We start from the raw sequence: 24,560 nt of genomic DNA, 5'->3' as shown, positions 1-24,560 counted from the left end.
AGTCAACAGGGTTATGAGCAGGAAAAACAAACACAATCATTAGGCAAGTGTGAAAGCATAATGATTCAGAATTGTGTTTTTGAGGTTGGTGGGTTTTATCGTTTTGGCATAGAGCTAAGAACAATCCTTTATAGGCATGTGCTCCAGTCAGAAGACTGTGTAGGTGATATATACCAGATAGGTTGTCCTTTCATGTCCGCAAAAATAAATAACTTGGTCAAGGGGGTGGGAATCGATGCAAGTTTTTATTTATTTTGTCTGTCCAAGTAAATACTTGCTTATGAAACCAAACATTTTTGCTCTTGCACCATATGCGAATTGCATTATGGGGATGTTTAAAACCATTAAATGAAAGTCAAATAGATATTTTTCAATCATCCAAACTAAGTTGGAAATTAACCTACATCATAAAGAAAAAACACACACACACACACACACACACACAATACAGATGTGTTTGCAGACAAAGTGAACACAAAAAGGCCCATACTCCTTAACCATTTTGTTTTATTCACATTTAAACGAGAATATCCAAAAGATGGCATATTCATAAAACGGCAAACATAATACAAAAAGTCACAAAAATATATCATGTATAACTAAGAGCTACTGTTTTTTTTTCATATTTTCAACAAACAATATGAACCAGGAAATGTATATATCATGTATACGTTAAAAAGGCATATGTAATCAATACATGTTTTAAACATTGCACAAAAGAGAAGCTACATCTGGGGAACAAAGAAAAGACATGCTAATATCTGTAAAAACTTTTGATGGAGTAAAATCAAGAACAAAAAGCTGATATGTGCCGAGGTCTAATGCCTCAACAAGACCTTATTGAATAGGAAACAGCAGAAAGCACGTTCTCGGATTCACAGGACTTTTAAATGGACGCGCATTTCACAATCCTAGGCGAAATGCAAAAATTTTAAATATCAAAATGTAAGTTTTGTTCACGATTTTCACAGATGAGTGGATTCTCACTTATTTTTTCTTCAGGTTAAATTTGTCACATTGTAAGTACACAACACAAAAACAGTACATTCTTTTCTTTCATTATTCAGACAAAATATAAACAGCTTGTCCATTTATTGCACACATTAGGTTCACAAAAAACATTTGGGCACTTTAAGTTAACAAAACAGCAGCATTTCTTTATTAAAAAGGTATATGAATACACACAGAAACAAACACAGGCAAAACACAAGCTTACTTAAGCGCTAAAATGCTCAAACGTGAGAAAAAAAGAAAATGTCTCAAGATTTTAAATTGTGCAGGTTGAATCTATGCAAGGGCCAATATAAGGCTATACTCTATCGGAGCAAAAATGACATTTCCTGTTTCAATAGCATGGGGAAACCAAGCATGATTAGCTCATTACTTTATAACGTCAACAGCAACGATAGATTCAAATGGTAGATAAGTCAACCCCAAAGGGATTGGGAACATTTGGTGCAATAGGAGAGCTTGATTGTTACCCAGACATAGGGTAGTTAGGCTAAATGCCACATCTTTTAGGAACGGCTGATTGGATGGCACCATACATAATCATAAAACAAATTTCTGAGCACCCATTCTATGATAGTAAAACAAACTGTTACTTCTCTGAACCCAAGATAACAGATTCAACATGTTAATTGTCATCAAATTCTTATTTTCCTGGTAATATTTTTAGAATCTACTGCTCCAATGTCAAATTCCAGAATTTCCTGGTTGAGGGGTCAAGAATTAAATACCAACAAATGTTAAAAGTTTCTAATCTAATTTGCATTTCATTGGCATGCAAAAGTCCTTTCGTTTTTTTGCAGGACTACCAAGATTAAGTGAATAAGGACTACACTTAAAGGCATGGAACACAATGAAAAATGAAATACCAGTAGCATTTAAATCAATGGAGTATCACCACCTTATTATAAAGGCATGGTGATATGCAACTGACTAGTGATAGCTCAATGTAACAGGTGTCCAAGCAATGTACAGTAACAGGTGTCCAAGCTAGGGGAAGATTTCTGTTCAAAATTTTACCTGTACTTGAAACTGGAAAATTGCAAGGTGAACCTAGAACACCATGAAGACTAAAATACCTATCGATCACACTTCATGATACAAAGCAATGTCATGTTTGCCATGTTATTGAAGACCTCTCCTGGCTCCATATACATTGAATTACACAACTCAACTCACAGTAAAAGCAAGGCACCCAGCTACAGATTCTAATGTGCTGACCACTTGATTAGTACAACGTTAGTCCGAAGAATGTCACCCACAGTCATGACACTAGCTTCTGAAATGTCATGTCCAAAGTAAACATTCAGTGTAAATTGACCAACACATTCTCCACCAAATGCAACATAGTCTCATTATATGTCAAAATAGTGACATTAATTAAAGTATAGTACTTATGTCACCAAAGTTGACATATTAGTAATACGTCACTTATGGTGGTGATATATTACTTCTATAATTGGTGACAATTGTTTTTGACATTTAACAAATTGTTGTTATAGTGAGACTCGTTTTTTTGTCACACAGCTGACATATTACAAATATCTCAGTATAGAAACTTCCACCACACAAGAAATGTTAGGGACAAGTATTAATGAAATAGGTCTGACAAATTTACTCCACTTCAACTTCACATTTGAACTTAGCCTAGCTGTTCCAGATATCGGAAAGGGCAGCCGCTGCACTGTGTCTCTCTTGATGGTTTAACGACTGACTTAGCGTATGAAATAAAATGCTGCCATGCCTTTGAGGGTCTAAGCCACCAGTAGACACCTACATTAACACCCAATACAAGTCAAGTGTAGTAGCTACAGTTCATTTCATAACGAAAGTGAGAGACAATTTCACGGTCAAACTTTTTGTGTGTGAAAAGGTTTCAAATGTACTGTGCTCCTCCTCACAAAGGAATGCATACACACCTCTGACATAGTTCACGACAAAATCAAATGTAGCATTCGATTATCAAACAATATTTAGTAACACTAAGTTTGCCCAAAGCGACGGCACTCAAGAAGTAAGACGGCGTCTATTATATGAACTTCATTATGCAAAAACAATAATCCAATAAGGAAGGAAAGAAACTACTTGTCACTGTTAGCAAAGTTAAGAACTCCCATTCTAGAGGTGAATGTTAAGAAGGGCAATCTCAGGCACTTTCCAAAGTCAGGGCTTTGGATTGGAAGGGGGGGGCGAGGGGGACAATTAGGTGACGGTCACTCAATCGAAATGGAAGCCAGCTCTTTGATATGGGCGTTCTCCTCCTCAGAGCCATCCGGGGAGCTGCTACTGCCGTTTGTCTTTGGCTCCTCCGACACCTTTTCGTCCTTCAGGGATAAGGGGTCCAGGGGGAAGGTGCTGCTCTCGCAATTCTGGGTGGAGGAGACCTGGGAGATGACCGCCATCTGGACAGACGAGTTGTTGCCTTCGAAGCCGTGCTCCACCAGCTCGTACTGCCCCAGAGTCTCCTCCTCCTGCACTTGGCTCAGGTAGTCGGGCATGAGGAAATCACTGGGACCACGTGGAGACATAACAGACGAGAAAAGGCTGTTGATAAAAGTGTCTCTAAACCTCCTATATAAAGTAGACTACACAGTAAATATGGTGTAAGTTTGAAAGCAATTTGAAAAACGGATGGAAATCGGCCCATTTTCTTGAAAAATAATACGGTGACAGATCTTTTATGTGAGGGCTGTGTGAGGCCTGTGATCTGTTTTTTTGAGAATTAAACTGGATCGCCAAAGAATTTTCCATACAGTGTTATGATCTCAGGCATAGACATACTATACTATAACATTTTAAAAAGTCAGTGGCCCATTTGAGCCCTAAAAAACCTGTGAGGGCTTGAGTTGATTAAGAAGTGGAAAAGTCTAGAATATATGAGTCCATGTCTGCTTTATGTAGAAGTACTTTAAGTTCTATGAGTAATACATTTGAATGAAAGCCATTAAACGCAGTGAAATTCCTATATGGAAAAGCAAAATGCATTGACAGAAATAGGTTATGTAATGTATCCAAATTGTTGCAAGCAAGACGAAAGGATTTAAAGACCCTAGCACGCATCATTTGATACTGTATGTTTCTCAAAGGCTAGCAACTATGATAACAGCATTGGAATGGTTCAATTAAGAAATTGGACAACAAAATACACAATAGTAACTAATGTAATAGTCTATTCTACATTAAATATATATATATATATATATCCCACTATACAGGGATGAGGAAAGTGGCCAAAGACTGCTTTGAAGCACATATTCAGCATGACTGAGATGTGTTGTACTGTAAATTGTACAGTATGCTTAGTGTGCAACACTTAGTTGGGCCTGTGTAATGAACCAATTCTGAAAAGCTTGAAATAGTATTTCTCCCTGAACACGGCCACTATGGGAGATTAATTTGTATTTTTTGCTTATTTCCTGTGTTACGTTAAGCTGAGTAAATGAAGGGACGACACCCCTGGACTCCTCACCTGCTCTGGAAGTAGTTTGCTAGTTCAGATGCCTCATGGTTCAGACTCCGCAGGTGAACAATTAAATTGCCAGAGTTGGTAAACATGGCGCCGCACGTTTTGCACTCGTAAATCCGGGGCTTGCGGATTATGTGGCGGGACACCCTCATGTGGTGCTTGTATTCGCCGAAGGACGTGAATGTTGCACTACAAATCTGGCACCGGAAACAGCGTTTACCTTCGTGCTTCAGCCGGTGCATCTTCAGGGAGTAGGCCCGTGTGAACTTTTTCCCACAGCGATCACACTGGAAGGGCTTAATACCTGTTGAGAAAGGGATGAACAAAAGAGAAAGATTACTTCTGTTACACATTAGAATCACTACAATAGATTAACTATGAATTCTGCATTATGACATAGTTTTAATATTAACAGTTCTAAAAAAATCAATCACAAAACCAAAAAAAAGGTGTTAAAAATGTATCACAAAAAAAGTAAAATGTGAGTGTTAAAAATAGGTGTATAAAATTTGTCAGCGTAATAGCTACAGAAATGGGTAGAAATCATCATTGCATGACCTACAGTATAGTATGCATGCACACTAAAGAAACTTGTTTTTATTTTTATTTCACCTTTATTTAACCAGGTAGGCCAGTTGAGAACAAGTTCTCATTTACAACTGCGACCTGGCCAAGATAAAGCAAAGCAGTGCGACAAAAACAACAGAGTTACACATAAACAAATGTACAGTCAATAACAAAATAGAAAAATCTATGTACAGTGTGTGCAAATGTAGAAGATTAGGGAGATAGGGCAATAAATAGCCCCTAGAGGCAAAATAATTACAATTTAGCAAATTAACACTGGAGTGAGACGTACAAGTAGAAAGCGTGTCTGTGCCTCGACCTAGGTTGGGCAAAACTAAACATGGCGGTATTCGCCTTAGCAATCTCACTAGGATAAAGACCTCCTCCATTCCTGCCATTATTGAAAGAGATCGTGATACCTCACATCTCAAAATAGGGCTACTTATTGTTAGATCCCTCACTTCAAAGGCAGTTATAATCAATGAACTAATCACTGATCATAATCTTGATGTGATTGGCCTGACTGAAACATGGCTTAAGCCTGATGAATTTACTGTGTTAAATGAGGCCTCATCTCCTGGTTACACTAGTGACCATATCCCCTGTGCATCCTGCAAAGGCGGAGGTGTTGCTAACATTTATGATAGCAAATTTCAATTTACAAAAAAAGTTTTCGTATTTTGAGCTTCTAGTCATGAAATCTATGCAGCCTACTCAATCACTTTTTATAGCTACTGTTTACAGGCCTCCTGGGAAATATACAGCGTTCCTCACTGAGTTCCTATCGGACCTTGTAGTCATAGCAGATAATATTATAATTTTTGGTGATTTAAATAATTCACATGGAAAAATCCACAGACCCACTCCAAAAGGCTTTCGGAACCATCATCGACTCAGTGGGTTTTGTCCAACATGTCTCTGGACCTACTCACTGTCACAGTCATACTCTGGACCTAGTTTTGTCCCATGGAATAAATGTTGTGGATCTTAATGTTTTTCCTCATAATCCTGGACTATCGGACCACAATTTTATTATGTTTGCAATCGCAACAAATAATCTGCTCAGACAACCCAAAGATTCCTTGATGCCCTTCCAGACTACCTCTGCCTACCCAAGGACATCAGAGGACAAAAATCAGTTAACCACCTAACTAAGGAACTCAATTTAACCTTGCGCAATACCCTAGATGCAGTTGCACCCCTAAAAACATTTGTCATAAGAAACTAGCTCTCTGGTATACAGAAAATACCCGAGCTCTGAAGCAAGCTTCCAGCAAATTGGAACGGAAATGGCACCACACCAAACTGGAAGTCTTCCGACCAGCTTGGAAAGACAGTACCGTGCAGTATCGAAGAGCCCTTACTGCTGCTCGATCGTCCTATTTTTCCAACTAATTGAGGAAAATAAGAACAATCTGAAATTTATTTTTGATACTGTCGCAAAGCTAACTAAAAAGCAGCATTCCCCAAGAGAGGATGGCTTTCACTTCAGCAGTAATAAATTCATGAACTTCTTTGAGGAAAAGATCATGATCATTAGAAAGCAAATTACGGGATTCCTCTTTAAATCTGCGTATTCTTCCAAAGCTCAGTTGTCCTGAGTCTGCACAACTCTGCCAGGACCTAGGATCAAGAGAGACGCTCAAGTGTTTTAGTACTATATCTCTTGACAACAATGATGAAAATAATCATGGCCTCTAAACCTTCAAGCTGCATACTGGACCCTATTCCAACTAAACTACTGAAAGAGCTGCTTCCTGTGCTTGGCCCTCCTATGTTGAACATAATAAACGGCTCTCTATCCACCGGATGTGTACCAGACTCACTAAAAGTGGCAGTAATAAAGCCTCTCTTGAAAAAGCCAAACCTTGACAAAGGAAAAAAATAAAATAAACTAACTTCCATTCCTCTCAAAAATATTAGAAAAAGCTGTTGCGCAGTAACTCACTGCCTTCCTGAAGACAAACAATGTATACGAAATTATTCAGTCTGGTTTTAGACAACAACATAGCATAGACTGCACTTGTGAATGTGGTAAATTACCTTTTATTGGCATCAGACCGAGGCTCTGCATTTGTCCTCGTGCTCCTAGACCTTAGTGTTGCTTTTGATACCATCGATCACCACATTCTTTTGGAGAGATTGGAAACCCAAATTGGTCTACACGGACAAGTTCTGGCCTGGCTTAGATCTTATCTGTCGAAAAGATATCAGTTTGTCTCTGTGAATGGTTTGTCCTCTGACAAATCAACTGTAAATGTCGGTGTTCCTCCTATTGTTTTCACTATATTTTACCTCTTGGGGATGTCATTCGAAAACATAAGGTTAACTTTCACTGCTATGCGGATGACACACCTCTGTACATTTCAATGAAACAAGGTGAAGCCCCAAAATTGCTCTCGCTAGAAGCCTGTGTTTCAGACATAAGGAAGTGGATAGCTGCAAACTTTCTACTTTTAAACTCGGACAAAACAGAGATGCTTGTTCTAGGTCCCAAGAAACAAAGAGATCTTCTGTTGAATCTGACAATTAATCTTGATGGTTGTCGTCGTCTCTAATAAATCTGTGAAGGACCTCGGCATTACTCTGGACCCTGATCTCTCCTTTGACGAACATATCAAGACTGTTTCAAGGACAGCTTTTTTACATCTATGTAGCATTGCAAAAATCAGAAACTTTCTGTCCAAAAATGATGCAGAAAAATGAATCCATGCTTTTGTTACTTCTAGTTACTTCTACTTCTAGACTACTGCAATGCTCTACTTTCCGGCTACCCGGATAAAGCACTAAATAAACTTCAGTTAGTGCTAAATACGGCTGCTAGAATCCTGACTAGAACCAACTAATTTGATCATATTACTCCAGGGCTAGCCTCTCTACACTGGCTTCCTGTTAAGGTAAGGGCTGATTTCAAGGTTTTACTGCTAACCTACAAAGCATTACATGGGCTTGCGCCTACCTATCTTTCCGATTTGGTCCTGCCGTACATACCTACACGTACGCTATGCTCACAAGACGCAGGCCTCCTAATTGTCCCTAGAATTTCGAAGCAAACAGCTGGAGGCAGGGCTTTCTCCTTTTGAGCTCCATTTTTATGGAATGGTCTGCCTACCCATGTGAGAGACGTAGACTCAGTCTCAACCTTTCTTTACTGAAGACTCATCTCTTCAGTGGGTCATATGAATGAGTGTAGTCTGGCCCAGGAGTGTGAAGGTGAACGGAAAGGCTCTGGAGCAACGATCCACCCAAGCTGTCTCTGCCAGGCCAGTTCCCCTCACTCCACTGAGATTCTCTGCCTCTCACCCTATTACAGGGGCTGAGTCACTGGCTTACTGGTGCTCTTCCATGCCGTCCCTAGAAGGGGTGCGTCACTTGAGTGGGTTGAGTCCCTGATGTGATCTTCCTGTCTGGGTTGGCGTCCCCCCTTGGGTTGTGCCGTGGCGGAGATCTTTGTGGGCTATACTCGGCCTTGTCTCAGGATGGTAAGTTGGTGGATGAAGGTATCCCTCTAGTGGTGTGGGGGCTGTGCTTTGGCAAAGTGGGTGGGGTTATATCCTGCCTGTTTGGCCCTGTCCGGGGGTATCATCGGATGGGGCCACTTTGTCTCCTGACCCCTACTGTCTCAGCCTCCAGTATTTATGTGTCGGGGGGCTAGGGTCAGTTTGTTACATCTGGAGTACTTCTCCTGTCTTATCCGGTGTCCTCTGTGAATTTAAGTATGCTCTCTCTAATTCTCTTTCTTTCTCTCTACCGGAGGACCTGAGCTCTAGGACCATGCCTCAGGATTACCTGGCATGATGACGCTTTGCTGTCCCCAGTCCACCTGGCCATGCTGCTGCTCCAGTTAACTGTTCTGCCTGCAGCTATGGAACACTGACCTATTCACCGGATGTGCTACCTGTCCCAGACCTGCTGTTTTCAACTCTCTAGAGACAGCAGGAGCGGTAGGGATACTCTTAATGATCGGCTATGAAAAGCCAACTGACATTTACTCCTAAGGTGCTGACTTGCTGCACCCTCAACAACTACTGTGATTATTATTATTTGACCATGCTGGTCATTTATTAACATTTGAACATCTTGGCCATGTTCTGTTATAATCTCCACCCGGCACAGCCAGAAGAGGACTGGCCACCCCTCAGCCTGGTTCCTCTCTAGGTTTCTTCCTAGGTTTGGGCCTTTCTAGGGAGTTGTTCCTAGCCACCGTGCTTCTACACCTGCATTGCTTGCTATTTGTGGGTTTAAGCTGGGATTCTGTACAGCAATTTGAGATATCAGCTGATGTAAGAAGGGCTATATAAATAAATTGGATTTGATTTAGATACTGTTGTGCAAAAGAACAAAAAGATAAATAACAATAGATTGGCTATGTACAGATACAGCCCTGCCAGCTGATGCTTAAAGTTAGCCAGGGAGATAAGCTTCAGTGATTTTTTTCTCCAGCTTCAGTGATTTTTGCAATTTGTTCCAGTTATTGGCCGCAGAGAACTGGAAGGAAAGGCGGCTAAAGCAAGTGTTGGCTTTGGGGATGACCAGTGAAATATAACTGCTGGAGCGTGTGCTTCAGGTGGGTGTTGCCATGGTGACCAGTGAGCTGAGATAAGGTGGAGCTTTACCTAGCAAAGACTTATAGATGACCTGGATCCAATGGGTTTGGCGACGAATATGAAGTGAGGGCCAGCCAACAGGTCGCTGTGGTGGGTAGTATATGGGAATTTGGTGACAAAACAGATGGCACGGTGATAGACTACATCCAGTTTGAATGTTGGAGGATATTTTGTAAATTACATTATCCTATTTATCCTTGACTTTAGCAGTCAGTTTTACGAGGGTAAGTTGGCAGCATGAGTGAAGGAGGCTTTGTTGCGAAATAGGAAGACGATTCTAGATTTGATTTTGGATTGGAGATGCTTAATGTGAGTCTGGAAGGAGAGTTTACAGTCCATCCAGACACCTAGGTATTTGTAGTTGTCCACATATTCTAAGTCAAAACCGTCCAGAGTAGTGATGCTAGTCGGGCGGGCGGGTGCAGGCAGCAATTGGTTGAAGAGCATGCATTTAGTTTTACTAGCATTTAAAAGCAGTTGGAGGCCACAGAAGGATTGTTGTATGGCATTTTTATTTACTTTTACCTTTATTTAACTAGGCAAGTCAGTTAAGAACAAATTCTTATTTTCAATGACGGCCTAGGAACAGTGTTTTAACTGTCTTTTTCAGGTGCAGAACGACAGATTTTTACCTTATCAGCGCAGGGATTCGATCTTTCGGTTACAAGTTCAACACTCTAACCACTAACCACCACCTGCCGCCCCCATTGAAGTTTGTTTGGAGGTTTGTTAACCTCTCTTGGGTAGGGGGCAGTATTTTGGATGAATGAGGTGCCCAATGTAAACTGCTTGTTACTCAGGCCCAGAAGCTAGGATATGCATGGTAGTATTGGATAGAAAACACTCTAAAGTTTCCAAAACTGTTAAAATAATGTCTGTGAGTATAACAGAACTGATATGGCAGGCGAAAACCTGAGGAAAATCCACCAGGAAGTGGCATTCTTTTGAATGGAGTGTTTTTCCATTGAAAGCCTATCCACCATATAAATGGATAGGACCTAGATTGCAGTTCCTATGGCTTCCACTAGATGTCAACAGTCTTTAGACATTGTTTCAGCCTTTTATTTAGAAAAATTTGTAAGAATGACAATTTTCTGAGTGCGCCCTCGTTCTTTTTCCTTTGTATTGAATACGCTATTGTCCGGTTGAAATATTATCGATTATAAAGACAATAGACAACCGGAGGATTAATAAAAACATTGTTTGACATGTTTCGACGAACTTTATCAGTACTATTTGTATCTATTCGTCTGCCTGTTGTGACCGCCTTTGTGCCAGTGGATTACTGAACAAAACGCGCCAACAAAACTGAGTTTTTTGGATATAAAGAGGGACTTTATCAAACAAAATAAACATTTATTCTGTAACATGGAGTCTTGTGAGTGCAACCATATGAAGATCAAAAGGTAAGTGATTAATTTGATCGCCATTTCTGACTTTCGTGACTAATCTACTTGGCTGGAAAATGTTTGTCTGCTTTTGTAAGCGGGGCGCTGTCCTCAGATAATCGCATGGTATGCTTTCGCCGTAAAGGCTTTTTGAAATCTGACACGGCGGCTGGATTAACAAGTAGTTCATCTTTAAGCAGATGTATAACACTTGTATGTTTTATGAATGTTTATCATGAGTATTTCTGTATTTTGAATATTGCATTCCGTCCCACCTGCCCAAAAGAAGTGAACAGTTTCCAAAGAAGGGCTGATGTATACAGAATGGTGTCGTCTGTGTAGAGGTGGATCAGAGAATCACCAGCAGCAAGAGCGACATCATTGATATATTTTCAGAGAAAAGAGTTGGCCCGAGAATTGAACCCTGTGGCACACCCATAGAAACTGCCAGGGGTCCGGACAACAGGCCCTCCGATTTGACACAATGAACTCTGAGAAGAAGTTGGTGAACCAGGCGAGGCAGTCATTTGAGAAACCAAGGCTGTTGAGTCTGCCGATAAGAATGCGGTGATTGACAGAGTCGAAAGCCTTGGCCAGGTCGATGAAGACGGCTGCACAGTACGGTCTTTTATCAATGGCGGTTATGATATCGTTTAGGACCTTGAGCGTGGCTGAGGTGCACCCATGACCAGCTCGAAAACCAGATTGCATAGTGGAGAAGGAACGGTGGGATTTTAAATGGTTGGTGATCTGTTTGTTAACTTCTTATGGGTAGGTAGCGTCCCACCTGGCCAACATCCGGTGAAATTGCAGAGCGCGAAATTCAAACTACAGAATTATAAATATTTAACTTTCATAAAATCACAAGTGTAATACATCAAAATAAAGCTTAACTTCTTGTTAATCCAGCCGCTGTGTCACATTTCAAAAAGGCTTTACGGCGAAAGCACACCATGCGATTATCTGAAGACAGCACCCCGCATACAAAAGCATGAAAAACATATTTCAACCAGGCAGGTGCGCCACGAAAGTCAGAAATAGCGATATAATAAATGCCTTACCTTTGATGATCTTCTTCTGTTGGCACTCCAAAAGATCCCAGATACATCACAAATGGTTCTATTATTCGATAATGTCCTCCTTTAGATCCATAAAAACTCAGTTTAGCTGGCGCACTTCAGTCAATAATCCACCCGGTTTCCCTCCATCAAAATGCATACAAAATGAATCCCAAACGTTACTAATAAACTTTTCCAAACAAGTCAAACAACGTTTATAATCAAACCTTAGGTACCCGAATACGTAAATAAATTATAAAATTTAAGACGGAAAATCGCTATGGTCTTTACCGGAGAAAAATACCAAAGAACGTGCTCTCTTCCACTCGCTTGGAAACACTACAGCCAAAATGGGAGCCACTTAGAAAAACTACAATTTCTGGCTAATTTGTCCAAAAACCAGCCTGAAACTCTTTCTAAAGACTGTTGACATTTGGTGGAAGCCCTAGGAACTGCAATCTGAGAGGATTTCGCCTTATAAACAAAGTGACAGCCATTGAAAACAGTGGTAGGCTGAATTTGTTTATTTTTTTTCGGGATGGTTTGTCCTAGGGGTTTCACCTGCCATATCAGTTATGTTATACTCGCATACATAATTTTAACAGTTTTAGAAACTTTAGAGTGTTTTCTATTAAATCTACCAATTATATGCATATCATAGGTTCTGGGCCTGAGTAACTGCCCCCTACCCAAGAGAAGTTAACTTGGCTTTCAAAGATTTTTTGAAAGGCAGGGCAGGATGGATATAGGTCCATAACAGATTGGGTCTAGAGTGTCTCCCCCTTTGAAGAGGGAGAGATGACCGCGGATCTCAGACGATACGAAAGAGAGGTTGAACAGGCTAGTAATAGGGGTTGCAACAATTGACAGAATTTTAGAAAGAGGGTCCAGATTGTCTAGCCCAGCTGATTTGTAGGAATCCAGATTTTGCAGCTCTTTCAGAACATCAGCTGTCTGTCTTCTGTGACAAAGGCATCCAGTCTCCAATGTCACTCATGGTTCATTGACACACACGGGTCGTAACAACCAGTTCTGTGCCGAACGGACCAGGGGAACAATATGAAGGGAGATTGGCACACGAGTCATTATTTCCATAGAACTCAGTGGCTATGGAATACAACAAAAAGAGCTTCCGTTGACTCAGTTATTTATGGCCCTCGTAAACATGCCACGACTAAGAATAAGCCTGACTTTTTTCAATGAGAAACATAAAAATACATCAACGGCTCTTTTTTGGGGCATACGTTTACAATGAAGAATTTACAATGAAGCCCATTGCGCAGAGCCAGAGAAGGATCATTTAAGCAGACGTGAACTGCATTACTTTTAACTGCATACAACACTATGGATCGAGCTTAAATGACCCTGAAGAAAAATACTTGAGCCCCATGAAGTATTTAACCAGATAGTCAACCTCTACTCTACGGTATACTTGACTGACCAGTTTAGAATAATAATACCACATAGGAGCTACAGTAGTGAAAAACCTCTGGACACAGCTACAGGGCAGAGCACCCCCCTTCTTGCTTTGATGGAATACTCCACTATATATTTCATAATTTGGTCTAGTAGATGTGTGTGTTGGGTGGGGGATAGAACCCTGATGAATACCTTGGTGATCTTCTTGATGAATGTGAGCAGTGTGTCTGATGTTTGGAGTACCAGAGACAATTATCCCATTATTTGTTGGGACACAATATGGAGTCCTTGCCTGCAGCCTATAGTTAGTTACTTTCCACATGCTGTAACTGTGCATGGCTGAACAAATGGGACTGTTCACATGCAAGCCTGATTACTTTTGGACAAATTCATGCTTCAAGCTTAGAGAAGACGTTAAATAGGACATTTATACTCCAAAAATCAAACTTGTTGTATCAAGGGCTGGAAACGTTGAAACAACAACACTTGATCTCATTGAATGTAGCACTGCTTGTTTGTGAAGGTTAAGAGTCAAGTTGAAATTAGTGTAGATATTTGGTTGACATTTCCTGTTATAATGTTCCACTGTCATCAAGCATGAGTTTGGGTATGTGTGCGCTTGATGAGTGTGTTTTTCCGATGTCAACCGAGGCGGGAGACACCAAGCCTCAAGTGTTTCCAAAATCAATGTTTCCTGGAATGCCCTTCATCCTTCTCCACAGTGTGCCATGAGTCAAACCATTAAATAGCCATTCATACCATTGATCTCCGGCTCCTATCATCGGGTGGATAGAGGACGCATGGAACTACTGTAGGGGGCAATGTAAATATGGTACAAGTCACATGAGCTACTTTCCAGATGGGTACCTATGACATAACAGATAGGACATAACAGGTCGCAGAGCAGTAGTTAGTCTACACAGACTTCTCCAACTGCATAGTGGATGTGTGGAAAAACCTACCAGAGTGGATGAGCATATGTTGCTTCAAGTTCTGTATGCGGGTGAATCGGACGCCACACGTGGGGCACTGGAAAGGTCTGTCAGGCCCGTTAGTGCCAGGGCGGATGGAAGGGCTTATGTACAAGTGGTAAGGGTACTGGAGGCTTTCTAATCTGAAAATCAAGAAAGAGGATGTGGTGCTTCAGTGAGGTATGCACAAATTGTATTTTCCACCATAATCTGCAAATTAAATTCATCCAAAATCCTACAATGTGATTTTCTGGATTTTTTTTCTCATTTTGTCTGTCATAGTTGAAGTGTACCTATGATGAAAATTACAGGCCTCTCATCTTTTTAAGTGGGAGAACTTGCACAATTGTTGGCTGACTAAATACTTTTTTGCCCAACTGTATATATACACATACACACACAGTATCAGTCAAAAGTTTGGAAGAGCATACTCGTTCAAAGGTTTTCACATTTTTTGTAACTTTTCTACATTGTAGAATAATAGCGAAGACACCAAAACAATGAAATAATGTAGTAACCAAAAACGTTACTTAAGAGTTAAATGAATCAAAACATATTTTATATTCTTCAAAGTAGCCACCCTTTGCCTTGATGTCAGCTTTGCACACTCTTGGCATTCTCTCAACCAGCTTCACATGGAATGCTTTTCCAACCGTCTTGAAGGAGTTCCCACATATGCTGAGCACTTGTTGGCTGCTTTTCCTTCACTCTGCGGTCCAACTGATCCCAAACCATCTCAATTGGGTTGAGGTCTGGTGATTGTGGAGGCCAAGTCATCTGATGCAGCATTCCATCACTCTCCTTCTTGGTAAAATAGCCCTTACACAGCCTGGATGTTTGTTTTGGTTCATAGTCCCACTAAGCGCACACCAGATGGGATGGCGTATTGCTGCAGACATGCTGAGTGTGCCTTAATTTCGAAATAAACCGACAGTGTCACCAGCAAAGCATTCCCACATCTCCTCCTCCATGCTTCACGGTGGGAACCACACATATAGAGATTATCCGTTTACCTACTCAGAGTCTGGAACCAAAAATCTCAAATTTGACTCATCAGACCAAAGGACAGATTTCCACTGTTCTACCATTGCTGAAGTTTCTTGGCCCAAGCAAGTCTCCTCTGTTATTGGTGTCCTTTAGTAGTGGTTTCTTTGCAGCAATTCGATCAGGAAGGCCTGATTCACGCAGTCTCCTCTGAACAGTTGATGTTGAGATGTGTCTTGTTACTTGAACTCTGTGAAGCATTTATTGGACTGCAATTTCTGAGGCTGGTAACTCCAATGAACTACCTCTCTGCATCAGAGGAAAATCTGGGTCTTCCTTTCCTGTGGCGGTCCTCATGACAGCCAGTTTCATCATAGCGCTTGATGGTTTTTGCGACTGCACTAGAAGAAACTTTGAAAGTTCTTTATATTTTCCGTATTGATGGACCTTCATGTCTTAAAGTAATGATGGACTGTCATTTCTCTTTGCTTATTTGAGCTGTTCTTGCGATATGGACTTGGTCTTTCACCAAATAGGGCTATCTTCTGTATACCACCCCTATCTTGTCAAAACACAATGGATTGGATCAAATGCATTAAGGAAAGACATTTCAGAAATGTACTTTTAACAAGGCACACCTGTTAATTGAAATGCATTCCAGGTGACTACCTCATGAAGCTGGTTGAGAGAATGCCAAGAGTAAGTACTTTGAAGAATCTCAAATAAAATATATTTTGATTTGTTTAACACTTTTTTGGTTACTTCATGACTCCATGTGTGTTATTTAATGTAATGTAATGTAATGTTAATAGTTTTGATGTCTTCACTATTATTCTACAATGTAGAAAAAAATCAAAACAAAGAAAAACCCTGGAATAAGTAGGTGTGTCCAAACTTGCGAGTGGTATTGTGTATACAGTTGAAGTCGGAAGTTTACATACACGTTAGCCAAAAACATTTAAACTCAGTTTCACAATTCCTGACATTTAATCCAAGTATAAATTCCCTGTTTTAGGTCAGTTAGGATCACCACTTTATTTTAAGAATGTGAAATGTCAGAATAATAGTGGGGTGATTTATTTCAGCTTTAATTTCGTTCATCACATTCCCAGTGGGTCAGAAGTATACATACACTCAATTAGTATTTGGTAGCATTGCCATTAAATTGTTTAACTTGGGTCAAATGTTTCAGGTAGCCTTCCACAAGCTCCCCACAATAAGTTGGGTGAATTTTGGCCCATTCCTCCTGACAGAGCTGGTGTAACTGGGTCAGGTTTGTAGGCCTCCTTGCTCGCACACGCTTTTTCAGTTCTGCCCACAAATGTCCTATAGGATTGAGGTTAGGGCTTTGTGATGGCCACTCCAATACCTTGGCTTTGTTGTCCTTAAGCCATTTTGCCACAATTTTGGAAGTATGCTTGGGGTCATTGTCCATTTGGAAGACCCATTTGCGACCAAGCTCTAACTTCCTGACTGATGTCTTGAGATGTTGCTTCAATATATCCACAAACTTTTCCTACCTCATGATGCCATCTATTTTGTGAAGAGCACCTGCCCCTCCTGCAGCAAAGCACCCCTACATGATGCTGCCACCCCTGTGCTTCACGGTTGGGAGGGTGTTCGTCGGCTTGCAAGCATCCCCCTTTTTCCTCCAAACATAACGATGGTCATTATGGCCAAACAGTTCTATTTTGTTTCATCAGACCAGAGGACATTTCCCCAAAAAGTACAATCTTTGTCTCCATGTGCAGTTGCAAACCGTAGTCTGGCTTTTTTATGGTGGTTTTGGAGCAGTGGCTTCTTCCTTGCTGAGCGGCCTTTCAGGTTATGTCGATAGAGGACTCGTTTTAGTGTGGATATAGATACTTTTGTACCCGTTTCCTCAAGCATCTTCACAAGGTCCTTTGCTGTTGTTCTGGGATTGATTTGCACTTTTTGCACCAAAGTACATTTATTTCTAGGAGACTGAACAGAACGAGTCTCCTTCCTGAGTGGTGTGACGGTTGCGTGGTCCCATGGCGTTTATACTTGCATACTACTGTTTGTACAGATGAATGTGGTACCTTCAAGCATTTGGAAATTGCACCCAAGGATGAACCAGACTTGTGGAGGTCTACAATGTTTTTTCTGAGGTCTTGGCTGATTTCTTTTGATTTTTACATGATGTCAAGCAAAGAGGCACGGCGTTTGAAGGTAGGCCTTGAAATACATCTACAGGTACACCTCCAATTGACTCAAATTATGTCAATTAGCATATCAGAAGATTATAAAGCCAGGACATCATTCTCTGTAATTTTCCAAGCTGTTTAAAAGGCAGTCAACTTAGTGTATGCACACTTCTGACCCCCTGGAATTGTGATACAGTTAATTATAAGTGAAATAATCTGTCTGTCAACAATTGCTGGAACAATTACTTGTGTCATGCAAAAAGTAGATGTCCTAACCGACTTGCCAAAACTATAGTTTGTTAACAAGAAAATTGTGGAGTGGTTGAAAAACTAGTTTTAATGACTCCAACCTAAGTGTATGTAAACTTCCGACTTCAACTGTATATATATCCATCTACTTTTTCCGTACCATCCGTTCTACTAAGGCTTCAACCAACCATATTGTTACCTTTCATCATCCTCAGCATGACCTCCAGCATTGGATGTACTTTGCATTGAGGGCAACCCTTCTGTGACTCCCTCATCTATCGAACCTATGCCAAAACAAAGATGAAATATAATTTCCCCCAGTTACTAGCTCTTTCTCAGTCTGATTTCCATAAGACATGGGTCGGGATCGAACCCATACACAGATGTAATGCAAAAAATGAATAACTTTAAAGTGGCAATCCACAGTTGAAGCAATAAAGTGTCCTTCCCACCACTGTTTGGGAAAACAGTTGAGGAATGGGGCTGGCGAAATGCAGCCACTCAAATTCATAGACAGAGCTATCGATCCAAGGATTGACCATCCATGATATTAAAATTATAGTTGAGACTATACAGTGTTTGTTTATATTTAAGCCTACTTTGTTACTTTGAGTAAAACAAGATGATATTTTGGGTTCTGATTGGGTATGACAGTTGAACAAAGTTCATGAGGACTTTATAAGTTATATTCTTCAAGAATCAAGGGGTAGGCCTAAATATAATGAATTTCTAAAACAAAAAAAGTATGTAGCAACTGCAAATTAGCCCTTTAAATTGAGGGAAATTACACTCCCAAAAAGTGTAAAGAGGAAAAAAAGTTGGTGGTCTTGTATAGAGAAGTCCACATCCTAGGTCCTCCATTATGTAGACCCAGCTACATGCCGCAATTCAAAACAAATGGAAAAGATATGCACACCAGACTGTGGTTAGGCCTAGCTCTTCCATTAATTTGGGGACGAAGCATTTAACTAAAAACACACAACCATAGGCGTGGGATGTGATCTCACCTTGACATGACTACTGTTGAGGTCTGAAAACATCTGAGTGTTGTCAGTTTGAGAGACCCATACCTATGGAGGAGGACTGTGGGCTGATGAGGAGGTCCTCCTGGACCTGTTCGCTGCAGGGTACCGTCTGCTGGTCACTCAGGGAACTCTGGGAAGCGCTGATGGGCTGTGACGACGTCTCCTGGACCTCCTCGTCACTCAGCCTCTCCACCTTCACACGCACGTCCTCCTCAGGGCCCGCCAGCAACAGCGGCGCCTTAATGGAGCTTTCACAGGCCAGGAAGTCACTCAGCCGGCGGCTCACCTCCGAGGGCCCTGCCTGGTCCAGACGGCGTGGGCTATCGGGAAGCTTGGGCTGCTTATCTGGGTGGAACCTCCGGTCGATACCGAACGGGAAGGTCCATGGGAAGGCCAGGGAAGAGTCCACTGGCTGGGTGGTGGTCTCCGAAAAGGAGGAGGGCGATGGGTTGGGCATCTGCGGCGAGGTGATCTGCGAGGTGCATTTGAGTGGGCTCTCTGGGGACATCATGATAAAGCTCTTACGTTTGCGGCGCGACTCGCGACACACAGGGATGTTCCTCTCCATCACGCTGCAGTCAGACGATACAGGTGACAGGCTGCTGTCCAATGGGGTCAAGGCGCAGTGGGAGGAAGCACTCTCGCCGAGAGCCGACTCCTGCGGTTTCTCCTGCCCCATGCTCCCAGCACTCCAGAGGATGCTGGACTTCATGAATTCTGAGCATGTGCTCGCCACGGCGAACATCTGCATGTAACTGGCGGCGGCTAAAACGTCGATGATGTTCTCCGTGCTGATGGAGAGGGTGGAGGTGTAGGCATACTCCAGCAGAGGGGTGAAGCCGCTCACCGTGACGTGGTGCAAGTCCAACACAAACTTATCCTCTTCATCAGGCCTGCCTACTAGTTTAGAGCGGAAGAACTCGCTGCAGCAGGCCAGCACCACCTTGTGCGCCAGAAACAACTTGTCCTGCACACGGATGGTGACGTCGCAGAGGTGGCCCTCGTTGCGCAAGGCGTTTAGTTTTTCCAGCATCTCTTGACTGTGCGCGGGGGAACTGTGGGTAAAGGTTTTGACCCCCATCTTTGCCTTAGTGTACCTACAGGAAGAATGGAAAATTATCCTACAATGTTGGCCTACATTGGGCCATTGCTATAAAGTCAATGTAATGTTTGTATTTCATTCTTTTGATGGATGTTAAACAATGGCAATAGCAAACAAACAAAAACAACCTAAATATAAACCCAGTCATGGTATTAAAAAATAAAATACCACATACTATAGTAAAATCTACTCTGTCAGATGATGGGATTAGAGGAGCTCAGTTAAGCCTACGTAACCACACAGAATGACAATTTAACAAATTAAGTGTTAACAGAGAACAGTCTGTATTGTCTGGGGTGAATTTAATTTGGCCTCACGACATGGTCTTAACAGGGTGGCGGAAGAAATGCAGAAACAAATGGCGATGAAGGAGTGCAGAGCCAAGAGAAACATCCCTCTTGACATTTGTTTACGCACTGAAACTCAGATTGATTTAATCTCCCAAAAATCTAACGTAGAAATGTGCTACTAGCAGAAAATAAATGTGGATGTTCAAAGCCAGAGACAATGTATTTACAGCTCTTGCAATGGTTTAGAAAGAAGATAAACAAATCTCAAAACAAACTTAACCTAACACCAAACAATCTGCATTTTATTTCTGCTACAAGTTTTTGTATTGTTGATGGTTGAGGACAACTGAAGTTCTGCTTATATTATCCTACAATCCAATGAAACCATACAGCCAAATTGTTCAAACAAATGATGTAATTGTGTAAAAGCCTATCAAATTAACCTAAAAGGTCCTGCTTGGTTTCTTCCAATAAGTTACTATGAAAGAGAGAGGGCAGTGAGAGGGTGAAAGAGAGCGGGGCAGTGAGAGGGTGGAAGAGAGAGGTAGACAGCAAGTTATGTAACAACAATCAAAGCAGATGCATCATGGTGAAATCCAAATTCATGTGGAGTCCACACTACAAGTGCAGCTGCCCCTCTCAGACATGTGGCTGCTCTGAGGCATGAGATTTTCCATCAAACAAAACTCTCCTGAAGGGGCTCTCTTTGGGAGAGCTTGTCTGTTCTCACTAAGAAAAAAAGGGAAAATACTCCCAGGCTGTTGGCCCAATAGAGGCATTGCAAATTAGGCTTATGCCACTGATTTTAGCTGCAGTGGAGGAGTGTGGGTTGTTGTCTACCTTTCAATATCATATTCTCTTAATTCTAAATTTTGGCTAACCTAATCCAAAACCCGACTCAAGCATTGCCAGGCTTGAACTTTCAAGAACTGGCCTTAAGTTTTTATAGGTGAAGGGTCCATAAATAGGCCTAGATAATTCACTGTAGAAACATAACAAATCAAAGTCTCAAGCTAAAAACCTATTGACGAGTAACTAGGCCTAATAGCCTGCATTACGAAATAAAACATTATTTCTAGAAGGTTATCCCTTCTTGAACAGCCTCCACTAACGTTCTTGGGATTTCATCATCATAACTGACGAAAATAGCTTACTAAGTTACGTTAGCTGCTGCAATGAAGTTGTTAGTTCTTACTAATCAAATCAGGTGCGACACAAATAGCCAATGGATCTCCTCCAAAATTGGGACAGACTTTATGTTTACAGACGAAGGGGGCGTAGGCTCAACTGAACCTAGCTAGCATTTTCACTTGTAAACATTAACAGTGCTTTGCATACCGCAAGCAACAATAAGTTGCAATCTAGCTAGTTGGCTAGCTAACTACAAGCTAGTTAGCTAAAAAAAGAAAGCTTGGTAAAAAAAAGTTTTTTTTAAATAGCTAGTTAGCTGGTTATGAACAATTACAGAGCCTTGTACAAGCCACCAGCTAGCTAGCTAGTTATCTAATGTGACGTTTATTTGACTGGCAAGTAAACTACAAATACACACCAAGCTTCCACACCTTACAGCTAGCTAGCAGTGTTCCGCGATCTAGTTACTGACTAGGCAACAAAATATACCTTCAGTCGATAGAACAGTGTGTGATTCCGTCTGTTGTTCGACTTGATCGGCCTCGGGTTGTCTAGTCAAATGAGGCCGATGTAAACACACCACAGCTGGGCGTGCAGCAGCCTAACTTGCAAACTGTCTGGTTGTTATCCTTGCCTATTTAGCCCGTTCTTTGGAATTCCTTGGGAAGCATTCGTTGGCCAAAGACGTATACATTTGAGATTTTCATTAATACTTGGAGCTGTCGATAGCACAAATTGTTTTTAAAGGTTTACAAAATGATTTTTGTTTAGCGTTTCGTTGAGATAATTTTAGCTAGCCTCTCTGTGCAAATCCTTTTTGCACTTTATTCGTGTCCCATAATGCAACGCGCAACTCCAATTACAGTAGGCAAGATCTGATTTGGTAAAGACCATGTCTGACGGCTCTCGAAAGCAATTTATGTAGCTAAATATGGTTGTTGTAATCACAGGGTGGAAAAGTGGCAGGTTATTTTTGAGCTTGGTTGAGCAGGCAGTGTGAAGTACCGACAAAGCACAGGCAATTTACCAACATTTAATACATATAAGGCATGGTTAAATTCAGTTCAGAATGCACTTTTCCTCATTTCTGTAGCGCTCATGAACACGTTTGAAACCAATACAAGTAAAACATTTATCAATAGACCAAAAATGAGACACAGGACGTGATGCACCCTAGAAGGCAAGTGTCCATTTTCTTTAAACAGTTCTTCTCACAAGCCTCAGTAGCCATGTGGTTTCACCAAATGTTGCTCCATGCACTCGACAACCAGTGCTCCACCATGCCAGTCTAGACTGCTTCACTTCTTCTTCGGTGGGGTTTATCGGCGGTTGGCATCCAACGTTATGGTGCATGACCGCCACCTACTGTACTGGAGTGTGGGCCAGAGACGGAGAAACTAAATCCTACCTTCCAGCCCAGTTTATCTTTAAAAATATATTTGAGACTATATCTAATGACGTTCTACTCAAAATACTATTTAAACTAATTCCCTGTAGCCCCTTCTCCCTCATACTAAATCTCGACATCTCTTTCCCTCTGATACTGCCCACGCTGTAGCAATATATGCTCCGCAGTCCCTGTTTCCTGGCAATAATCACACTTTCCTGTTGGATGCTTTCCTATCACATTTAAGGACGTATTCAACTGGCTGTGTCCCATCCTTAATATTGTACAAAATAGTCTTCTCTCTTCTGTCCCTTCCTGCCCTCCCTCTGTACTTGAAATAAATGCCTACCCTTAGTATCTCTATTCCTGCCATCTCTGTACCATCACTGTCCATATCAGGCTTTTTGCCTCTGCCTTGCTCATTGAAACTACAACATCAACAACCCCACTTCTAAGTGCTTGTTTAGCCAGTACATCAAACGCCTCATTCCCCTCCACCCCCACATTTTTATTTTATTTAACCTTTATTTAACTAGGCAAGTCAGTTAAGAACAAATTCCTGCATAAAGCAGGTCTTGTCTGCTACGTGACCTAAAGGACTGGAGACTCATTAACACTGCACACGAATCAGAGAAAATAACTACTCTGTCTGGCTTGACTTTCACCCACTGCAAGGCCAACAGTATGGCCATCAACTCTTCCGTTTATACAGCCAGATGATCTGTAATATGTTTCCTGACTTCCACCCCACATTCCTGAACTACAAATGCTGACCCAGTACATCCTGTCCTTGGATCTTTTGAACCATCTGTGTAAATGGCCACAAAATCCTGTTAAAACAGTGTTCAGACGTATATTAAACAAATCAGATGGATCAACACCCATCTTTCTGTAATCTCTCCAACGCTTCTAGATCAACTACTGGAGGCGGGAGTAGCCACGGTGGATTTACAGGAATAGCTACCGTTGGACTAAACTCCCTTCCATACAGTCCCATCACCTTCGCCTGGGTATTACCCACTCACCCAAAGCTTGTGTTCTGTCTTCGCTCATGTTCCCAGCATGCCGGTAAAATCCCTTTTGCAGGATGAGACACCCCATGTCCCTGTAGGTTGACCCAATAATTCATTGCCAGCTGCTGTCTCCTAATCTGCAATGGCATATATCCTCCATCTCCACCTGTAATGCAGCCTCTGGGAGATATCCGAAAGGCCCCACTACATATTCTGAGTCCTTGTCCCTGTATGGCATCTAGCCTTTCCTATGATGTCCGGGCTGCCGAACCATACACTATACTGCCATAGTCTATTACAGATCGAATCAATACAACATACATGGTCCTCAATGAGGAATGCCCAGCCCCCCACTCCTTCCCCGTCAGACAGCACATCACATTTAGCACCTTCTTACACTTTCCCACCACTCTCTCTATGTGTTCTGCCCAAGTCAGTCTAGTGTCAAAGTATACCCCAAGAAACCTGAAAGGTCCCTACCCTCTCCAAGTTTCTCCCATATAACCTCAAGCATACCTCATCTCCCACCTTCCACCTGGTAAAGAACACTGTCTGAGTTCTCTACAGAGAACCTGAATCCCCACATTAATGCCCACCACTCTACCTCATCAATTGCTTCCTGTACCTTCCTGGCTATGTATGACACATTGCTTCCTGTACCTTCCTGGCTATGTATGGCACATTGCTTCCTGTACCTTCCTGGCTATGTATGGCACATTGCTTCCTG

The 24,560-nt window shown here is 41.6% G+C and overlaps 1 protein-coding gene across 1 annotated transcript; it reads right to left on the bottom strand.

The window, feature by feature from the left end:
• Positions 1 to 489: 489 nt before the first annotated feature.
• Positions 490 to 22,263, bottom strand: LOC115141706 (zinc finger and BTB domain-containing protein 44-like). The gene is made up of 6 exons (XM_029680848.2): positions 21,923 to 22,263; positions 18,956 to 20,007; positions 18,085 to 18,169; positions 14,476 to 14,627; positions 4,478 to 4,778; positions 490 to 3,516 (listed from the first exon to the last, which is right to left on the bottom strand). The coding sequence occupies exons 2-6, from the start codon at positions 19,989 to 19,991 to the stop codon at positions 3,222 to 3,224; spliced, it is 1,869 nt and encodes a 622-aa protein (XP_029536708.1). The 5' UTR covers positions 19,992 to 20,007; positions 21,923 to 22,263; the 3' UTR covers positions 490 to 3,221.
• Positions 22,264 to 24,560: the final 2,297 nt, after the last annotated feature.

The sequence above is a fragment of the Oncorhynchus nerka genome, unplaced genomic scaffold (assembly GCF_034236695.1).
Source record: "Oncorhynchus nerka isolate Pitt River unplaced genomic scaffold, Oner_Uvic_2.0 unplaced_scaffold_17___fragment_2___debris, whole genome shotgun sequence".
Lineage (NCBI taxonomy): Eukaryota > Metazoa > Chordata > Actinopteri > Salmoniformes > Salmonidae > Oncorhynchus > Oncorhynchus nerka.
The sequence above is the reverse complement of the archived record's forward strand: the minus strand, read 5'-3'. Positions and strand labels throughout refer to the sequence as shown.